At 51.3% G+C, this 21,525-nt stretch overlaps 1 protein-coding gene and 1 long non-coding RNA gene across 9 annotated transcripts in view; one reads left to right on the top strand and one right to left on the bottom strand.

Annotated features, from left to right (window-relative positions):
- The window catches only part of APOL6 (apolipoprotein L6), a 27,056-nt gene extending 26,176 nt beyond the window's left edge, over positions 1-880 (bottom strand). For 3 of the 8 annotated variants that reach the window (XM_073006769.1, XM_073006766.1, XM_073006768.1), the window contains exon 1: positions 491-880. In XM_073006769.1, coding sequence (XP_072862870.1) covers positions 491-730 — 240 coding nt within the window. In that variant the 5' untranslated portion in view covers positions 731-880. The remainder of the gene's footprint in view (positions 1-490) is intronic. The other 5 variants (XM_073006764.1, XM_073006765.1, XM_073006770.1 and 2 more) reach the window with 5 other exon arrangements.
- LOC119627320 (uncharacterized) overlaps positions 1-13,462 on the top strand; it is a 24,290-nt gene extending 10,828 nt beyond the window's left edge. Inside the window, exon 3 of the long non-coding RNA XR_005243491.2 lies at positions 12,333-13,462. This is a non-coding gene — a long non-coding RNA (uncharacterized lncRNA). The remainder of the gene's footprint in view (positions 1-12,332) is intronic.
- The last annotated feature ends 8,063 nt before the right edge of the window (positions 13,463-21,525 follow it).

Below are 21,525 nucleotides of genomic sequence, written 5' to 3' on the forward strand. Positions count from 1 at the left end.
AGGCGCCTGCCACCACGCCTGGCTAATTTTTTGTATTTTTAGTAGAGACAGGATTTCACCGTGTTAGCCAGGATGGTCTCGATCTCCTGACGTCGTGATCCGCCCGCCTCGGCCTCCCAAAGTGCTGGGATTACAGGCGTGAGCCACCGCGCCCAGCTGAAATCACCTGCTTTCTAAGTGCCAGATCACCTCTGCTTAAGCCCTTGGATCCCCAGCAGTGGAGGGGCAAATGCAGCTTGCACATTACATGCTTTATCACATTTTGATTTAACCCTCAAATGGCTGTAAGGGACAGAAACCTACCGGGTTTAACGCAGGAGAAATTGATCCTCAGACTCTCCCCAAGCTCTGGCTGGCATTTGAACCCCGCTGCTTGGACAGCAGCTCTTTTTCCTGAGTCAGGTGCCTAAAGCTAACCCCTTGGGGGCTTTGTCCTTCAGGGACCAGAGCAGCAGCCCCCTTCTCCCCCAACTTCTGCCTGCCATCTCACCTTCTCTCCACGGAGCTCTCCTTTGTGGCCTCGGGTCCCGAGGGAGAGGAAGATCCTGAACCTCTGTCCTTGACTCTCCGAGGCCCCCGGTCCTGCAGGAGGCTGTGAGCGTCTGGGCTGGAGAAAGACAGATAGGAAGAGTAGGGTGACTTTTGAACAGGAATTGATTGTGAAACTGGTTTCTGTTAAGTGCTGCAGGAGGAAAAAAAGCCAAACTCTCGGGCTCTTCCAGGAAATCATGGGCTCCAGCTGTGCACTTTCATTTTCCTTTTTGCCTGTTTCTCTAACTGCATGCAAAACGAGATGAAAGAGCAGAATCCAGGTCAGAAGGCCTGAGTCTCTCGTCTCTGTCCTGGCTGTGTTATAGGATGGACCTATATGGGATATGAAAATAGCTCCTGTGACTTAGAGCTATGGTGAGGAGCCCATGAGCAAGCAATGGGGCACCTGATGAATAGTGGATTCACAGTAGCGATCATCACTGATGGTTCTGAAACTGCTTTCCTCCACAGCATCTTGATGTGGATAACAGCCCTATGAGGTGCATGGCCGGCATTAAAGGGCTAATAACTCTGAAATGCAGAATCCTCTGAAAATGGAAACTTTTTTATTTTATTTTTTATTTTATTTTTGAGATGAAGTCTCGCTCTGTTGCCCAGGCTAGAGTGCAATGGCACGATCTCGGCTCACTGCAACCTCCGCCTCCTGGGTTCAAGCTATTCCCCTGTCTCAGCCTCCCCAGTAGCTGAGATTACCTGTGCCCGCCACCACGCCTGGCTAATTTTTGTATTTTCAGTAGAGATGGGGTTTTATGTTGGCCAGGCTGGTCTCAAACTCCTGACCTCAAGTGATCCACCCACCTCAGCCTCCCAAAGTGCTGGGGTTATAGGCGTGAGCCACTGCACCCGGTCTGAAAACGAAAACTTAAAAAAAAAAAAAATTTATTCATTTAGTGGCAAAACCTGACCTGATCTGGCATGAATTCACTTATGGTTTTTATGTCTCTTGCTTAATTTGAATATTCGCTGTCACTGCAAAAATATGAATATGTTTGACTGAGGAGGGCTGCTGGGGGTGGGTGGGTTACACAGTACGTGATACCTGCACCCCATTACCTTTCTAAAAATCACTTGGGGACTCTGACATGCATCTGGCCCCAAGGATTGGAGATACAGGATGTGATACTCTGTCTCTCACTCTAAGGAAGAGGAAACTCAGGCTTCTGGAAGTTGTGGGTTGTTAGTGATTACACAGCTAAGAACCAGTCCTAGGCGCTGTGTCTGCAAGAATGAGCCCGCAGTGTGGTTATGGGCTGAGATCTGTGTCTCTCTAGCATTTGTGTCAAGTTGCGATCAGAAGTCACGTGGTTTGCAGAAATCCCCAGGCACCACCCCTAGCTGAGGCCACACCGGGCTGTTGCTTTGCAGAAGGCGTGGCCCACCTAGCCAGTCCTGACTTTGCGACGACGGAGGCCACCTCCTGTCCCTGGGCCCTACGAGCAGGAATGAGGGGTTAAGGGCTGCTGAGTTGGGTCCTGTAGGGGCCTTTCCAACCCTGGCATCCCAGATTCCACAAGCCAGCCCTGCTGTAGCCTCCCACACTTGGAGAACACTCTAAACACAGCGTGACCTTGAAGCCGACTTGGCTGCCTGGCTGGGGTCGCTGAGCCATCCCAGGCCTGCCTGCTGTTTTCTCTGGCAACAGACCCAGATGTTGTGGTCACTGCTCGGTCCTGGGAGTCTCAGGGGCCAGACCGGCCATGGGAGGAGGGGCAGTGTTTACCACCAGGGCTCTTGTGAAACGATCGCCCCAAGAGATGCTGTGTGAGAAAAATGTTCTGTAGCCAAATGCAGGAAGTGCTGCTTATGTAAGGGAACAGAAAACATCCACCCTATAGGTCAGGTGAACAAAAGTGGGGAGTTGTTTAATTTCCTAGAGTCCACTTCCCTTCCCTCAAGGCCCAAGACCTGCTGAAAAGAAACAAACTTGCCTGAAGGCCCCTCAGTCTCTTGTGGTTTAAAACACACTCTCGGGCCAGGCGGGGCATGGTGGCTCATGCCTGTAATCCCAGCACTTCAGAAGGCTGAGGCAGGCCCAGTAATCCCAGCACTTCAGGAGGCTGAGGCAGGCAGATCGCCTGAGGTCAGGAGTTCAAGGCCAGCCTGACCAACATGGTGAAACCCCATCTTTACTAAAAATACAAAAATTAGCTATGTGTCGTAGTGGGCACCTGTAATCCCAGCTACTCGGGGGGCTGAGGCAGGAGAATCGCTTGAACCTGGGAGGTGGAGGTTGCAGTGAGCTGATATTATGCCACTGTACTCCAGCCTGGGCAACAGAGTGAGACTCTCTCAAAAAAAAAAAAATTAGGCCGGGCGCGGTGGCTCACGCCTGTAATCCCAGCACTTTGGGAGGCCGAGGCGGGCGGATCACAAAGGTCAGGAGATCGAGATCATGGTGAAACCCCGTCTCTACTAAAAATAGAAAAAATTAGCCGGGCGCAGTGGCGGGCGCCTGTAGTCCCAGCTACTCGGGAGGCTGAGGCAGGAGAATGGCGTGAACCCGGGAGGCGGAGCTTGCAGTGAGCCGAGATTGCGCCACTGCACTCCAGCCTGGGCGACAGAGCGAGACTCCGTCTCAAAACAAAAACAAAAAAACAAACAAAAAAACAAACAAAAAAAAAAAATTAAAAAAAAAAAAAAACACGCACGCACACACACACTCTTTTGGGTAAAGTCTGTCATTTGGGGGTGAGTGTTCAGGCAATTTAAGTTCGAATTTTCTGTCAGGGCTTTTTATGTTTTCTTAAAAGTTTGCCTCCTATTGAGGCTGCAGTGAGCTGAGATTGCACCACTGTACTCCAGTCTGGGTGACAGAGCGAGACCCTGTCGGAAGGAAGGAAGGAAGGAAGGAAGGAAGGAAGGAAGGCAGGCAGGCAGGAAGGAAGAAATTTGCAGGCAGGAAGGAAGGCAGGAAGGAAGGCAGGAAGGGAGAAAGGAAGGAAGGAAGAAAGGAAGGAAGGAAGGAAGGAAGGAAGGAAGGAAGGAAGGAAGGAAGGAAGGAAGGAAGAAATTTGCCTGCCTCTGAGATGGCATCTGGGGGCAGGGGCTTGTACTGGCCCTCTGGGGTTCCACTGACCCACAGAGTGGGTCCTTTGTGACCCTACCACCAGGCATCACTGGCTCCCGGACACCTGGGTTCTGGTTTGCCTTGCACCTCTCTCGAGGAGCCGCAGGTTTTCTGTGTTGCAGCCACAACCAACCCACCCTGGGCTCAGGCTGTCTGCCTCCCAGAGAACTCACCACGCCTCGGCCCAGTGGCCCCTGGCACAGACAGGGAGGAGAGAAAAGCCTTGAAGCACATTTTGACCCTGAGATTCTTGAATTCCAGAAATTTCTTCTCTTCTTTCAGGCTACAGCATGTAAGGAGAGTTTGAGCAAACGCTGTCCTGAGTGCAATTTGCCAAATGTAGCAAAAGTTCCATCGTAACCTGCATTGCTTTGCCTGGAAGCAGTTTCAGGATCCTGGGAATCCAGGCCAGAGTGAAGCAGGGAAGTAGCCATTACAAGGGGAGAGCAGAGCACTGAACTTGAACCCAGGGCCACCAAAAGGGCTAGGCCTGGCATGGCCACACCCTTGTTGCTTGGCCCACAGCAACTAACCCTCACCCACTTCCATTCTGTCTCCTTCCTGGGATTCTTGTGAGGAAGTTTTTGTTTGTTTGCTTTTTGTTTTGTTTTGTTTTTTTTGAGACAGTCTCGCTCTGTCGCCCAGGCTGGAGTGCAGTGGTGCGATCTTAGCTTACTGCAACCTCCGCCTCCTGGGTTCAAGCAATTCTCCTGCCTCAGCCTCACGAGTCGCTGGGATTACGGGCGCCCACCACCACGCCTGGCTATTTTCTTTTTTGGTATATTTAGTAGAGATGGGGTTTCACCATATTGACCAGGTTGGTCTTGAACTTCTGACCTCAGGTGATCCACCTGCCTCGGCCTCCCAAACTGTTGGGATTACAGGCGTAAGCCACCCCGCCCGGCCCCAAGGACTCATCTTTCATGGGAGATCTGAGAGACTCTTGAGGGGATGTCTCCTCCTCTCTACCTGAATTAAAAATGAAAATGTCTGGCATCCTGGGTTGGGGGGATGGGAACTTCCAAGTGCAGAATGTTACATGTGGAGCACATGCTGGGAATATTTCACTCATGATCTCATTTCTTCCATGTGCTCCTTCTATGAAGCAGGGGGCACAAGCCCAATTTATAGCTGCCAAGGCTGATGCTCCTGGGTCCCAGGACTTCATCCAAGATCATAGTGTCTAGCATGACTAGGGTTAGGTGTCCAACCCACATCTATCTGCCTCCAGTTCTTTGCACTAAAGCACATCGCAGGAGCCCACATCTCTGTTCTGTGGCTGAATGACCAGTGAGTTTGCAAACTGCTGTCCTTGCGGTAGCCTGGCCAGGTGTGGGGTGGGGGTGGGTGGGGGCTGGAACAGGAGGTACAGGTTGTGCAAGAGGTGAGGTTAGTTGGCATTTTAGTTAGCAGGTTGCAAGTGACGCATCATCTTGGAGCACTGGAAGCAAAAGCAAGGAAGCTATTTATCCAGCTTGGTGGTTCTTATACTGCAAGTCACAATTTACTGTGTCATGAAATCAGCTTAGTGGGTCGCAAGAAATAATAAAGGGAAATGAGGTGGGACGTGGTGGCTCATGCCTGTAATCCCAGCATTTTGGGAGGCTGAGACTGGAGAATTGCCTGAGCCTAGGAGTCAGACCAGCTTGGGTAACATGGTGAAACCTCGTCTCCACAAAAGAATGCAAAAATTAGCTGGGTATGGTGGTGCGCCTATGGTCCTAGAGACTGGTGTGTGTGTTGGGGAGATGGGGAGTGGGAGGTGCTGAGGTGGGAGGATCACTTGAGCCCAGGAGGTTGAGCCCGCAGTGAGCCGTGATCAAGATTGTGCCACTGCACTCCAGCCTGGGAGACAGACCATCTCAAAAAAAAAAAAAAAAGGCCGGGCGCGGTGGCTCAAGCCTGTAATCCCAGCACTTTGGGAGGCCAAGACGGGCGGATCACGAGGTCAGGAGATCGAGACCATCCTGGCTAACACGGTGAAACCCCGTCTCTACTAAAAAAATACAAAAAACTAGCCGGGGGTGGTGGCGGGCGCCTGTAGTCTCAGCTACTTGGGAGGCTGAGGCAGGAGAATGGCGTAAATTCGGGAGGCGGAACTTGCAGTGAGCTGAGATCCGGCCACTGCACTCCAGCCTGGGCGACAGAGAGAGACTCCTTCTCAAAAAAATAAAATAAATAAAAAGGAAAGAAAGAAAATGAAATGAGATAGAGTAAAGAAAAAATCAGAGTATATCATACATAATAAGGGTGTAAGTATTGGTTCATGGAAATTATGTACATATAATGATGATGCACACACATGTGCGTGTTGTGGATTGCCCCGTGAAATGAGTCACAGATAGGATGCTTGAGAGCTACTGACGTGCTCACACAATCAAACGAAAATCTAGAAGGTTTCAGGCAGCTCCAGGTTGAGGGACCAGGAGCTCCACTGTAGCACGCTCTCTCTCTCTCTCTCTTTCTTTCTCTCTCTTCCAGCCTCATTCTGTCCCACTACATGTGGGCTTTTTCCATAACAGAAAGAAGAGAACGTCAAGTCTATTCCAATTCATGTCCTTCTAGTTCCTGGCTTGGAGATTCAAGAGCATTTTCCCCACTAGATCCAGTAAGAAAATTCTTTGGAAAGATCTCTCTAGGCGAACCTGTGTTCCAAGTCCCACTGGTCTCTATGGCTGGGGTTATTTGGTTCTCCAGTTCCTCAGTCCAGGTTACATTCCCTCTCCGATGGAATGGAAAAGCAGTATTCTAGTATCCAGAAAGTCCTCACTGAGCCATGAGGTTGGAGGGGGGTAAGAAGGGCACCCAATGAATGAGGTGCTCTTTCGTATGAGTCGGCTGGTGAATGCCTTCTCTGGGGGGAAGGTGTGTCAGGTATTAAAGGGCTGGCTACCTCTGATGTGGCCCAGAGACCCCTGACAGTGTCTTGTGAAGTGGCATGTTCCCGGCAGCTGGTCCTCCAAGGTGGGAGCCTCTGGGTGCCCTGAGTACCGTGGTTTAGCAGCCACTCTGCTCCAGCTAGAAGAATCCATGTTGGGATGTCCCATAACCTCTCTAGGCTTGGGCTTCCCTGGGCATCATCCCACATGCATCACAGAGAATGGGCCCCTCTGGCAATTGCCCTCCACGGCCATCGAGACTCTCTCTCTGCTGGACTGAAGATGGTGTTGTCTCCCCCAGAGACTTTGTGTCCGTACACAGGGAACTGCTGGACATACTCCAGGAAGCCTCACTGTGGCCAAGGATGAAAGTCCACAGGCCATCTGAGCCTGTGGCTCCAAGAAACCTTGCTGTGGCCAAGAATGAAAGTCCACCAGGTCATTGAGGAGCAGCAGACCTAGTTCTGCACCCACTGTGGCTATGGACATGCTGTTTTCCCTGCAAGGATGGGCAGTTGGGCTCTGGCTGGCCAGGGTTCCCCTGTGAACTCATGACGCTCCAGAAGGGAGCATCTTCCAGCAGAAGGAGCCTCAGCCTTCAGGAATGAGTGTGGGACAGAGCAGGTTCCCCTTGAAACACCAGGGCCCCGTCCTCTCTAAGCCTCCATTTTCACATCTACAAAACAAGAGGATCTCCTTGGATAAGCCAAGGTCCTTTTCTTGGCTGTGATCCTGTGACCCTTAGAATCTACCATTCCATGATTCTTGCTGCGATGCTATGATTCAAAGAGTATTTTGCATCTCTGTTGCTTTGTATCCAAGCCTTATTCACTCCCCAGCCCTGCGGATGTGCGTTTTCAGACTGCCTCTTGCACCCCAAGAAGGCCAATCACAAAAAATATACCTTGGTTTTGACACAGGATTTTTTCTTGGTCACTTTGCAAGCCAGGGACCTCTGGCCAGCAATCCCCACTGGGGCCTCTCTCGGCCCACCCTGGCTGAGTCTGGCTCGTGCACCAGTTCCCAAGTTCTCGTCCCGCACCCAAAAAGAGTGAGGATATACTGAAAATTGACGAGTGAGCAAGCTGGAGAGTTTTACTGAGTGATGAAACAGCTTTCGGTGGAGAGGCAACGCGTGGGTGCCCCCCCCCCCCATCCAAAGGCGGGAAAGTTTCTCCACTGTGGCCGAGTCTGGGCTTTTAAGGGCTTAGAATGGGGGAGGGGCAGGCAGTAGGTAGTGTTGGAAAAGGCAACATTCGACTGGTTAAAAAGCATTATTCAGAAAGAATCTGTTGGGAAAGGGTGGGCAAACAGGAACAGATGTTCTCACTCTGGGTCGGGGGTTTCATCCAGGACCAGCAGTCTGGTCTTTCAGCCTTCAGGCTGGGTTTTGGCTTGAAGGTGGAGTTTCACTGGGGACCTGCCCCTGTCTGCCTGGGCATGTGGCTGCCTCCTGTCGCTCTCAGTGTCTTCCCTAACTCTCATTCCGGCCCCCTGCCTTATCTAAGGGACTTAGCTTCAGTGGCGATGAGCTTAAGCTCTCCCAGCTCTCTACCCATTGCTAGGTGACATCAGAGCAGGACCCACATCTTTTCTCCTTGGCAATTAGCATCTAGCACTGTGAACCTTTGTTGAGTCCAAGGGACCTAAATTTCACAGCTCATAGTAGGCCTGGTTCAAATACAAGGAGTTGGAGAAAATCGCATGCACCAGAATCCCAGAGAGGATGGGGGCTTGTGGAGGGGTGGGACGTGGCAGCTAAACTGACCAGTCCTCCATGAGCAAAGCGGGTAGGACAGAACACAAGCTCCAGTCCTTAGGGGAAGCAGTTTTTGGGGCAAGAGGGCAAAGCATAGCATCTGGCAATGGAGGAGGTGTGGAGCCGGGAAGAAGCCAGATGGGCCAGAAAGGACTGGCAAGGTGTGGCACCAGGGAAGAAGCAACAAAGCGAACTGGGTTTTATTTGGTTGTTGCTGCCTGGCATCTGGTCAGGATGGTCTCCCTATGGCCCTGGGATGCTACCAGCTCCTTCTGACTATGGGCCTGGATTCTCTAATGTGGCCCTGAAGAAGGGCTGGTTAGGGTGAGGCTCAAGGCAGTGCCTGGTGACAGCCACATCTGGGCTGCTAGGAGGTCCCACACTGTTCTACATTTAAGGCAAAGATTCTTTTCCTTTAAGGCTCTAAAATTCTTAAAGCTTAGATTCCAAAATCCCATGGGAAAGAAGGCAAGTATTTGGCTTGACACAGAACTACTCAAATTCCTATCTTGTGCTGTGCAGAACTCAAGGGCTACTGTTTAGGGACCAGGCAAATTTGCAGAGAGGTCAGAAAGTCTTCTGAATTAAGGGGGAAGAAGTCAGCTGGGTGTGGTGGGTCACACCTGTAATCCCAGCACTTTGGGAGGCCGAGGAGGGCAGATCACCTGAAGTCAGGAGTTTGAGACCAGCCTGGCTGACATGGTGAAACCCCGTCTCTACTAAAAATACAAAAATTAGCCAGGTGTGGTGGTGGGCACCTGTAATCCCAGCTACTCAGGAGGCTGAGACAGGAGAATTGCTTCAACCTGGGAGGCAGAGGTTGCAGTGAGCCAAGATCGCGCCACTGCACTCCAGCCTGGGCGACAGAGTGAGACTCTATCTCCAAAAAAAAAAAAATAGGAAAAGAAAAAAAAAAATAGAGGGAAGAAGTCCCTTTGCTCCTTCCCTGTAGATGACCAGAAGCAGGAGTCTTGCATCGATGCTGAGTTGGACAAGGCTCCTATGACCCCTACAAGCAGCTTGTCCCCAGAGATCTGTACCACTGACCTGTGCTCAGAGTGCCATGGAGCGGGGAGCACGCATGACAAGAAGGGGCCTAGCAGGCATCTGTCCTTGACGACAGGTGTTATGGGATGATCTTAGGTTATTTTATTAAGGCAAGAACATACCTCTTTTATTTCCCATTCCGGACCAGCCCTGAATGCAGATGATGACATCAGATGAGCTTCTTTTCTCTTAGAAGTTCTTCAAACCAGTATTGACATGGCCTGTAGTAATCCCCTAAGGTGTGGACATGAATTCTGATTCGCACAGAAAAGCAAAGCTCTGGGGCTGAATGGCACTGGCGTGATGTCTGAGAAGAAGAGAGAATCTTCTAGCAAGGATAAGCTGAGGGCTGGGAGTCCTATGAACTTGATTACAGAGACATTTGCCTTTATTTAGAGCTCAGGCCACAATGAACAGTGCAACAGCAGTAGCCATCTCTGCTGATCTTACTATGGGTTCTGTGATCATTGCTTTATGTGCTCAGGTTAATCCTTTTATTATTTCTTTCTTTATTTATTTATTGAGACAGAGTTTCGCTCTTGTTGCCCAGGCTGGAGTGCAATGGCGCAATCTCGGCTCAGTGCAATCTCGGCTCACCACAACCTCCACCTCCCAGGTTCAAGCGATTCTCCTGCCTCCGCCTCCCGAGTAGCTGGGATCACAGGCATGCGCCACCACGCTTGGCTGATTTTGTATTTTTAGTAGAGATGGGGTTTCACCATGTTGGTCAGACTGGTCTCGAACTCCCAACCTCAGGTGATCCGCCCACCTCAGCCTCCCAAAGTGTTGGAATTACAGGTGTGAGCCACCGTGCCCAGCCGGTTAATCCTTTTAATAACTCTATAAGGTCAGTCTGCCATTGTCTTGTTTTACCAATGAGAGGAGTGAGGCTTGGAGAAGAAAAATGTGCCCAAGACTAAACGCTTAGCAAATGTTGGAGCTGGGGCCTGAGCCCAGGCAGACTGGGTTTCGAAGCCAGAATCCTAACCGTTCTGCCCTGTAGCCTCTAAGAGCCAAGGATTTGGAATCATAATTAATCAGTTTAAATTTTATGCAGTGTTCTCTGGTTCTCATCAAAGAGAGCAGGAAGCATCTCCGGAGAAGAGAGTGACCCGGAGGGCAGGGGGACCTCAGTCCTCTCACCATTCTCATTGTGTCTGGGGCCGAGTCTGGCCTCTGCAGAGCAGTGGATGAGAGCAGCAGCTCTGATTAGGATGTGACATGGCCTATTCACCAGAGTGAGGCCTGCACGCCAGCCGGGGTCCCAGGCACCAAGCCAACCAGGAAGGGAAACTCCCTCCCATGGTGACATTCCCAGTTACTCTTGAGTCCAGACAGTCTCCAGATGTTTTTTTCACTGAACACGTTCCCAGAGAGTCTCGAAAACCCGGGGCAGTGCGGGGCTGGAGGCAGAGCACTGGTCCAGCATCGAGAGAGCAGGGAAGTCCTTTGGCTGCCCAAATGTACCGTGGATCCTGAGCAAATCCATTCTGCTCTGAGCCTGCATTTTCCCATTTACAGTGAGTTGAAGAGTGATCCCAAAACATGACGTCCAAGTCCTAATCCCCTTCACCTGTGAATGTGAGCTTATTTGGAAACAGGGTCTTTGCCGATGTAATTAAGGATCTTGAGATGGAATCATCCCTGATTTAAAAACAAATCCAATGACAGTGTCCTTAAAAGAGACAGAAGCCGGGCTCGGTGGCTCAAGCCTGTAATCCCAGCACTTTGGGAGGCCGAGACGGGCGGATCACAAGGTCAGGAGATCGAGACCAGCCTGACTAACACGGTGAAACCGCGTCTCTACTAAAAAAATACAAAAAACTAGCCGGGCGAGGTGGTGGGCGCCTGTAGTCCCAGCTACTCGGGAGGCTGAGGCAGGAGAATGGCGTAGACCCGGGAAGCGGAGCTTGCAGTGAGCTGAGATCCGGCCACTGCACTCCAGCCTGGGTGACAGAGCAAGACTCCGTCTCAAAAAAAAAAAAAAAAGAAAAGAGAGACAGAAAAGGAGAGCACACAGAGACACACAGGGAGGAGGGCTATGTGAAGATGGGGGCAGAGCCTAAAGCGACGCAGCTGCAAGCCAAGAATTGCCAGCAGCCACCAAACACTAAGGGAGGCTTGGAACACGTTCTCCCTTGGAGCCCCCAGCAGAGTCAACCCTACCATACCTTGATTTCAGACTTTCGGCTTCCACACCTACGAGAAAATAAATCTCTGTTGTTCTAAGCCGTGAAGCGCAGTCCTTTGTTACAGTGGCCCTGGTAAACTAATGCGCTATCTCTGAGAGCATTGATGGGGTCAGGAAGCTCCCTGTTGGGTAGAGGAGCAACTAAGATACTGAACTTGGCCCCCACCCTGAGGCTCACGGGTGAGTGGAAAAGCCAAAACCTGCCCAAAATCGCTCATTTCCAGCTCCAGCATGATGCACCTTCTGCACCTAACCCCAGGCTTCCCAGGCTGGAGTGGGCTCTCAGTCTTGGGGAGTGGACCGGCTGCCTTAGGGTGGGATGGGAGGATGGAAACTCAAACCTAGGGAAGGATGAGCCCCTCAGGAACTGCAGGGGACAGAGCAGGGTGGGTGGGATGTGAGTTCTGGCAGGGCCACCCCCAGGAAGCTAGGATCTCCCACTGGGACAGGGAGCCAGTGTTAAGATTCTATCTGAGCCAGCATCTTTTCTAGGGACTACGTTGGCTCTGCAGAGGGGCCTCTGGACCCAGGGGTTTCAGCTTGGGGGGTGCCCTGGTGAGAGCAAGGGCTGCTGACAGCAAAGCCTAGCCCCATGCAAAGTGCTTTGCAGGACTCAGAGGAGGGAATTAAGAACTCTTGGGAACAAGGAGCCGCACAGACCAGTCAGGTGAGGTCGCAGCAGGGTCGTCAGAGTCTCCGGTTCTTCACCTGAAAATGCACATAGCAAACCTTGCCTTACAAGGGCTTTATGAAATGAAATGAGCTGCCGTGTGCATAAAGCGATTACTGTACCATTTGGCCGAAGCTTTGTTAACAAAAACATTGCTTTCCTTACAGGCTTGAATTGCACCTGAGTTCCAAAGGAGAAGCTGACATTCCTTCCTTCCAGGACATATGCCCAGTGTCTTCAACTTGAGATGGAGCTGGGATGCCAATTCTGCAAACGTGGGCTTTGGGCTTGGACAAGCCTGGGTTTGCATCCCAGCTCTGCCCTGGGCTGTGACTGTGGCCCTGGGAAAAACGAACCTCTCTGAACTTTCCTGACGGCACTCATGAGTGGGAGACAGTATCATGTCAGGGTGTGATCATGCACGCTGCACAGAGTCGGTGTTTAATGATGTTTCTGAATAACAAATGATTTAAAATAAAGGCAGCTGTGCGAAGCAGTGAGAACTGATAGTAAATGTGGCCGGGGCACAGATAGCAGGCAGTTGGGAGGGAGGGAAGAGGGTCTGCTTCGTGAGGGGTAATCAGGGAAGCTATCTTAGCAGGAATTTTTTTTTTTTTTCACTCTTGTTGCCCAGGCTGGAGTGCAATGGTGTGATCTCAGCTCACTGCAACCTCCGCCTCCCGGGTTCAAGCAATTCTCCTGCCTCAGCTTCCTGAGTAGCTGGGATTACAGGCATGCGCCATCATACCTGGCTAATTTTGTATTTTTAGTGGAGACAAGGGTTCTCCATGTTGGTCAGGCTGGTCTTGAACTCCCAACCTCAGGTGATCTGCCCGCCTTGGCCTCCCAAAGTGCTAAGATTACAGGTGTGAGCTACACGCCCAGCCGGTAGGAATGTTTTGATTGCAAATGACAGAAATCACTTCTGGCTCATGGAATGTGACAGTATCTTGAATGAGCAAGACATACTTTTACCTCAGGGCCTTTCTTTCTATTTGGTGTTCCCTCTGTTGACATGCTTTCTCCAGCACCCCCCAAGGTATTTCTGTAGTTCTGTCCTTTATCTCTTTGAATCTTTATCAAATATCTCCTTTATCTCACTGAATCTTTATCAAATCTTTATCAAACACATTTAAATTAAATTTTAAAGTACATTTTAAGCCAGAAGTAGTGGCTCACTCCTGTAATCTTAGCACTTTGAGAGGTCTGAGGCAGCTGGATTACTTGAGCACAGGAGTTAAAATTCAGCCTGGGCAACATGGTGAAACCCTGTCTCTATAAAAAATACAAAAATTAGCTGGGCGTTTCCTCTCCTGTAAAGCGGGTAATAACGAGTATGTACCTCCTAGGGTTGTTGTAAGGATTTCATGCGAGCACAACCTGGCTGGTAGCAAACCTGGAGAGAGGATGGATCATTATACAAGCAGGATGCTGGGTAGCCCCAATGTCCTTCGAACCCACCCCGCCCACCCCGCCCCAACACATAAGGTTCAAAGGTCAACCAGGAGACCAGTGAGTGAATGCAGGGATCCCGCCTCGACTCGCTCCTCTGTGTCTTCCTCCCGCTCTTCCCTCCTCCCAGGACCTGAAGGGTTTTCTGTCCCTTCCTTGAGGGTCTGCAAGGACTCTCCCCTACCTTATATCCTGCCCTTTCCAAGGGATCATTTGCCCTCCTGACTCTCCTTGAGCTATAATGACGGAATAGTGGCAAGGGTGTGAGGTGGGGTGGGGGGTGGGGATGGGAGTGGGGGGTGAAGAGGTGGGGAGTGGGGGTGGGGTAAGGAGGTGGGGGTGGGGAGGCAGGGAGTGGGGTTGGGGAGGTAGGGGTCGGGTGAGGGGGTCAGGGGTGGGGACATAGGGGTGGGGGTGAGGAGATGGGGGTGGGAGTGGGGGTGTGAGGGTGGGGTGAGGAGGTAGGGGTGGAAGTGGGGGTGGGGTGGGGAGATGGAGAGGTGGGGGTGAGGAGGTGGGGGGTTGGGATGGGGAGGTGAATAGAGGTGGAGAGGTGGGGGTGGGGGTGGGGAAGTGGGTGGAGGTGGAGAGGTGGGGGTGAGGAGGTGGAGGGGTGGGGGTGGGGAGGTGAGTGGAGGTGGAGAGGTGGGGGTGAGGGTGGGGAGGTGAGTGGAGGTGGAGAGATGGGGGTGAGGAGGTGGGTTGGGGGTGGGGAGGTGGATGGAGGTGGAGAAGTGGGGGTGAGGAGGTGGGGGGTGGGGGTGAGGAGGTGGGGGTGGGGTGGGGAGGTGGGTGGAGGTGGGGAAGTGGGTGGAGGTGGAGAGATGGGGGTGAGGAGGTGGAGGGGTGGGGGTGGGGAGGTGAGTGGAGGTGGAGAGGTGGGGGTGAGGGTGGGGAGGTGAGTGGAGGTGGAGAGATGGGGGTGAGGAGGTGGATGGAGGTGGAGAGGTGATGGTGAGGAGGTGGGGGGCGGGGGTGGGGAGGTGTGTGGAGGTGGAGAGGTGGGGGTGAGGGGGTGGGGGTTGAGGTGGGGAGGTGGATGGAGGTGGAGAGGTAGGGGTGAGGAGGTGGGGGGCGGGGGTGGGGAGGTGGAGAGGTGGGGGTGAGGAGGTGGGGGGCTGGGGTGGAGAAGTGGATGGAGGTGGAGAGGTGGGGGTGAGGAGGTGGGGGGCGGGGGTGGGGAGCTGGAGAGGTGGGGGTGAGGAGGTGGGGGCAGGAGTGGGCAGGTGGATGGAGGTGGAGAGGTAGGGGTGAGGAGGTGGGGGGTGGGGTGGGGAGGTAGGTGGAGGTGGAGAGGTGGGGGTGAGGAAGTGGGGGGTGGGGTGGGGAGGTGGGTAGAGTTGGAGAGGTGGGGGTGAGGAGATGGAGGGGTTGGGGTGGGGAGGCGATTTAAAACTTTATTTAAAACTTTAAAAATCATTATCCAGTTCACAATGACAATTATGAGCAGGGCTACAAAGGCGCAGTGAAGGTCCCGAGAACAGGTAAGGGGATGATGGGCCTGATCTTGTGAGTGAGGGAGGCTGCCCTGCAGGAAGAGGGCAAGGTCCAGGGACAGCTGGGCAACGGAGGCCAGAGGGCAGCTCTTGGAGATTTGGGCCGAACTGGCCCCGTGTGATCCTGCTGTCAGGGTTGGAAGCCTGGGGTGCTGCCCAACAGTGCACAGTGGGGTTCCTGGGACCACACAGAGCACAGGCTCCCCCATCTCTGAACTAGGAAGGCCAAAGATCCCCCAACGAGGCAAATCCCGGCTACCACATAAGACACACAACTGTCTTTTGGCTTCCCCTGCGGGGTCGTGGTAACTAATTTTAACTGACCCTGATGATTCATCCAGGATGCCTGGGAACCCCCACCCCAGCCCACAACCACAGCCACTCCTCAGGGCCTGCTGAAAGCTGCCAACATTCTTCAAGTTCAAAGTCATTCCCCATGCCCTCCAAGCCCACATTCCAACTGCCTCCACGACCCATCCGCTTCACAAAACTTCTGACCTGGCCAAACTGCTCTTCTCTGGGTTTTCTGAACATTCCACGTGCGTTCCTGCTTCTTTAGCTTTGCTCTTACCACCTTTCTTGCCTCTATTGTGCCATCAACCCTCTCCCCAGCCCCTGGCACCTGCCCCAGCGTCTGTGTATCTGATCAGTGGTGATAAAACACTCACTTGAAAAAGTATTGAGCACCTATTATGAGCTGTGTGGAGTATTAGGGTGCATTCTTTATATAAATATTATTGTCAGCTTCCCTTTCTCATATTTCCACTAGATTATTATTATTATCTTGGGCCGTGACTGGGCAGGCAATGCTGTACGGTCACCAAGCCCGGTTTCATTTCCTCCTGGGCACAGAGAGAAACGTTATTCCCACAGCTCCCTCCAAGTAAGCGGTGCCTGAGGCTGTGATCTGGCTAATGGAATTTGGGCAGAAGCAATGAGCACCACTTTCAGGCATACCCCCTAAAAGATTCTCCACTCCCCCTCTTTTTTTTTTTTTTTTTTTTTGGAGATGGAGTTTCGCTCTTGTCACCCAGGCTGGAGTGCAATGGCATGATCTCGGCTCACTGCAACCTCCGCCTCCCGGGTTCAAGTGATTCTCCTGCCTCAACCTCCCTAGTAGCTGGGATTACAGGCGCCCACCACCATGTCAGGCTTATTTTTGTATTTATAGTAGAGACAGGGTTTCACCATGTTGGCCAGGTTGGTCTCGAACTCCTGACTTCAGGTGATCCACCCACCTCTGCCTCCCAAAGTGCTGGGATTTCAGGCTTGAGCCACAGTGCCCGGCCCACCCTCATTTCTTTCTCCAGTGGTTTGCCTACTGGATGCAGAGGGATGGGGGTCTTGGAAGTCCTTGGGGAGGAAGCCTGAGTGCCTGAATCACTGGGTGTAGGAGAGCCCTGTTCTCAACTTGCATTGGACTGGGAGGTAAATGAGAACTAAATCTTTTGAGTCACGGTTAAGGACATCATGAGATTTAGGGACTGTTTGTTACAGCCGCTAGTATGCTAACACACCAGTGTAGGCAGCCATATTTGTATTTCTGTCCTCACCCAAGCCTGGTACATAAGAAGCCCTTAGTAGTCCTCCTCATCTCCCATGAGGCTTCCCTCTCATCCACCCTCCAGATGCAGGCCTGACCCTGTCGTCCCCTCTAGGAAGTTTTCTTCCCCACCTCCTCTTCCTCTTCCCAATTCTGAAATGCTGTTGACCCCCGCAAGGGTCCTTCTCTTCCTCCCTCACAGTCTCCCCAGGTGAAGTCTGCTGCCTCCTGGATGCTGACATTTCCCATAGCTTAGGCTGTAACCCTGTGCCCGATGGGGTAAACTGAGGCTTCTCCAAATTGCCAGATAAATTCAGGATGTTTTGTGATGCAACTCTGGAAGGGGAACCCAATCCCGTCTCAGCAGAATAAGGATGGGGCATTGATTCCCAAGAAATGAGTCCCAGTCACACAAATGGGAAGAACAGGAATAGCTCCCGAGGACCAAATGGGCTTTTTTTTTTTTTGAGACAGAGTCTCCCTCTGTTGCCCAGACTGGAGTGCAGTGGCGCGATCTCGGCTCACTGCAAACTCCGCCTTCCAGTTTCAAGCAATTCTCCTGCCTCAGCCTCCCGAGTAGCTGAGACTATAGGCGCTCGCCACCACGCCTGGCTAATTTTTTTGTTTTTTGTATTTTTAGTAGAGATGGGGTTTCAGCGTGTTAGCCAGGATGATTTCAATCTCCTGACCTTGTGATCCACCCACCTCGGCCTCCCAAAGTGCTGGGATTACAGGCATGAGCCACAAATGGGCTTTTAAAGAAGAAATGACTCTGCTGTGGGTTGTGTTTGATTTGAGAGAGAACAGCGAAAACCAGCTGCAGCCTAGGGTGACTGTGGTTTCATTTTTCCTCTCTGCTTCTCCTGCCCCCTCCCTGGGGCGCCCGCCCTCGTGCAGGGCTGACGCCGATGCCTCCTTCCTGGGGGAGCCCAGGTTTGATTGTTTTTCAAGGGAATGGGGGAGGTGTTGGGATAGGGATGGGCCGTGCCTGGGGAGAGAGAATGTGTGTGGCTGCAGGATGCTGGGGAGGGAAGAAGGAAGGAGAGGACCTGGCCTAGAGACCGCCCAGAGGGGCCCCTGCGCTCCCCGGCTTCCCCTAAGGAGTAAGGTCTCCTCCCCCGTGTCCTGCAACCCAGAAGTAACCACACCCGTGCCCTCTCTACGCCCCTCGTGCAGCCTTCAGGGTAGACCGAGGAGAGCACCTCCCCTTCCTGGTGAAGGGAGCCCAGTAGACGCTGGTGCTGGCTGGCCAGGAAGGAGGTGGACAAACCTGGCGACTGCTCCCTGGCACTACCTCACCAGAGGACAGCTCACACCTCCACAGGGGTCAGAAGAAAGAAGCTACCTTGGGGATGCGTTTGTATCCCTACGACTGCCAGGCACATGCCCCTTGAACGCCCGATGCTACGTGTCCCAAAGGAAACGGGTCTGCACCCACGCCCAGCCCCTCCTCCTCCTGGGCACCCCACCTTAGTAAATGGCGCCACCATCTGCCCGGTCACTCAGCTAGAAACTCAACCCCTGGCAGCAGATGACGGGCACTCTGGTTAACCGACTCTCTCCAGCCTCCAAGTTCAACCTGCCAGGAAGCCCTGGAAATCCTCCCTCCCTCTCCCCTGCCTCTCCCTCAGCTCCCAACCCCACCCCACTCAGTACATGGCCCCCTAACAGGCTTTCAAATGTCTGCCTTCCCCAAACCAATCTGTGGTTTTAAAAGAAATCAGGGCCAGGTTCAGTGGCTCATGCCTGTAATCCCAGCACTTTGGGAGGCTGAGGCGGGTGGATCAGCTGAGGTCAGGAGTTTGAGACCAGCCTGGCCAACTTGGCGAAACCCCATCTCTATTAAACATAAAAAAAAAAAAAAAAAATTAGCCTGGGTGTGGTGGTATGCATCTGTAGTCCCAGCTACTAGGGAGGCTGAGGCAGGAGAATTGCTTGAACCCAGGAGGCGGAGGCTGCAGTGAGCCAAGATCACACCACTGTACTCCAGCCTGGGTGACAGATTGAGACTCCGCCTCAAAAACAAAACAAAACAAAAATCAGGACAGTGGTTGTCTCTGGCAGGTAAGTGGGGGCCAGGATTGACTGGGGAGGGGCGTGCAGGAACTTGGGGGGATGACAATGTTCTATAACTTGATACAGTTTGAGCTACGTGTGTGTAGTTGTCAAATCTCAGCAAATGTATATTTAAGATGTGTGCAATTAAATGTAAATTTTACATCTTACAGCAAAAGAAAAAAAATGCAGAGAAATATTGAACTCCTGTTCATGTCATGCATTGTGGAGTTTCTGCAGGGAAGCGGATAGATGTCTGCAATTTAAAATACCACGAAGAAGAATGGATGGGTGCGTAGAGGGAGAGATAGACGTGACTAAATTCATTTAGTAAAATGCCAGTGGTAGAGTTTAGGTGGTGTTCAGTGTGAAATTCTTCCCACTTTGCTGCATGTATGAAAAATTTTATAATAAAATGTTAGGGAGAAATGTCTCCGGCTCCAGATGTGTCCCCTCCATTATGTTAATCACATCCGCAATTAGTGTGATGTTTCTAGGACAGCAAATCAGACCATGGCCCTCCCTTGCTTGGAAACCCTCCTGTGGCTCTCCCTGGGGACACGCCCACACGTCTGTGGCTCCCGTGGCTGTCCACGCCTGGCCTCTGTTTATTTCTCTAATCATTACTCTCACCTTCATTTTTCCACCACAGAAACACCAAAATATTTATACATCCTGCATAGCATGCTATTTTATGTCTCCTATGATAGAATCGCTCATTTTCATCTAATACACATTCTCCACTTCTTTCTAAGTAACAGAAACTCCAATTTTTATCTGGTGATATGGCCAGGTGGAAATAAAGACTACATATCCCAGCCTCCTCTGCAGTGAGGTATGGCCATTGGATGTGCAGTAAGATCAAGTATTAATTACAACCTCTGGAAAGTGTTCTTTAAGATAGGGGTACAACCTTCTACACCCCTTTCTCCTTCCTGCTGGTTGGAATGAGTGCACGATGGCTGGAGCTCAAGCAGCCGTCTTGGATCAGGAGGTGAAGTCCATATGTGTAACATGACAGAGCACTAAGGTAGGTTGAAGCTGGGTCCGTGAGACTGTGGTATGCTCTGTCAGCTTTGAATCCCCTATCTCTAGACTTCTATATGAAAGAGAAGTTAATACTCTCTTGTTGAAGCTATGTTATTTTGAATTTTCTGTTACCAACAACCAAACCTAGTCCTAACACACCAACTTCTATGTCCTTGAATGTTTTGATCCTTGTACTTGGAATGTCTTTTCCTCACATTGCTCCTAACAAACTCCTATTGATCCTTCAAAACCTTGCTCAGACATCACCTTCTCAGTTACATGTTAATTCCTTGGTGGAATTAGTGTTTCCCTCCTCCATGATTTCTCTGTACCTTATATCACAGTGTGCAATTATTGAGCACTTACTGTGTATCAGGCACCATGCTGGGTGCTCCATCTTTTAATCCTCACAATGACATTTAAGATAGGTTATTCTTTTCAAAATCTCCACTTTATAGATAACAAAAGCATAGACCTTGGAAAGTTATGACACTTTTCATGGATCACAAAAGGAGTGCATGGTAGGGCCAAGCACCAAGTCCAGGAATCTCATTCCAAAGCCTTTAGCCCTATGCTGAATGGCCTCGATTATTGCCCTTATCAGAAAGTGCTAACAACATTAGGTCACACATCCTTCCCTCCTACCACCTCTCAATGCTCAGAGGCCAGCTGGTGTCACCTTGCTCCCCCCAGAGCCCAGCACAGAGCCTGGCACACACCAGGTGAGCATGAGTGCTGTGGAATGTGACTGTCCGTTCTGAGCTCCCAAGTCCTTGTCTTGGTCCTTGTGCTTGGAACTATCCCTTCCTCACTTTGCTCCTAACAAGTTCCTATTGATCCTTCAAAACGCTGCTCAGGCATCACCTGAGCCTGGCACATAAAGTTCTTCCCAGTGGGTGTCGCCTCTCACAGCCCCCGGCAGGCTTTTGCAGCACTGTTTGGTACCTCTGCTTAGAATACTCTGCAGAACGCTCCCTCATACGTTCACATCCAGGCCAACCGTCACCTCTGAACAAACTCCTATTGATCCCTCAAAGGCCTTCACCTCACAGGCCTAGGCGCTGCCTTCTCACCCCTCCAAAGCCTTTGCTGAAATCTCTGCTGCATTCCAGATCCCACTGAGGTATCTCCTCCACTAGACTTTGAGTCTCTTGAGAGCAAGGACCATGGATACCTTATATCACAGTGAGCAATTATTGAGCACTTACTGTTGTCAAAAAAGTTTAACCTCTAGCTGCCTCCTTACATATTTAAGTTAGGCCTACAGGTTTTTCTGTACATAATGAACTATATCAAGTGGAGGTATATAGACAGACTACAGCCTACAGTGTGCCAATCACCGCATTTTGGCCAATCAAATGTAGCCAACTGTTCGAACCATGTTGAGATAAGGCAAATGCCAACTTGTAACCAATCCAGCTGTTTCTGTACCTCATTTCTGTTTTCTGTATGTCACTTTCCTTTTTCTGTCCGTAAATCTTCCACCACTTAGCTGTGGAGTCTCCAAGCCTACTCTGGCTCAGGAGTCTGCCCCGCTCGCAAATCGTTCATTGCTCCGTTAAACTCCTTTACATTTAATTTAGCTGAAGTTTTTCTTTCATCACTGTGTATCCACCCCATTCAGTGCTCCCTTTTTCTTAATTTTATTTGTTTATTTATTTATTTATTTATTTATTTATTATTATTATTTTGAGACAGGGTCTCACTCTGTCACCCAGGCTGGAGTGCAGTGGTGTGATCTCGGCTCACTGCAACCTCTGCCTTCTGGGCTCAAGCGATTCTCCA

This window comes from Chlorocebus sabaeus, chromosome 19 (genome assembly GCF_047675955.1).
Source record: "Chlorocebus sabaeus isolate Y175 chromosome 19, mChlSab1.0.hap1, whole genome shotgun sequence".
In the NCBI taxonomy this organism is placed as follows: Eukaryota; Metazoa; Chordata; class Mammalia; order Primates; family Cercopithecidae; genus Chlorocebus; species Chlorocebus sabaeus.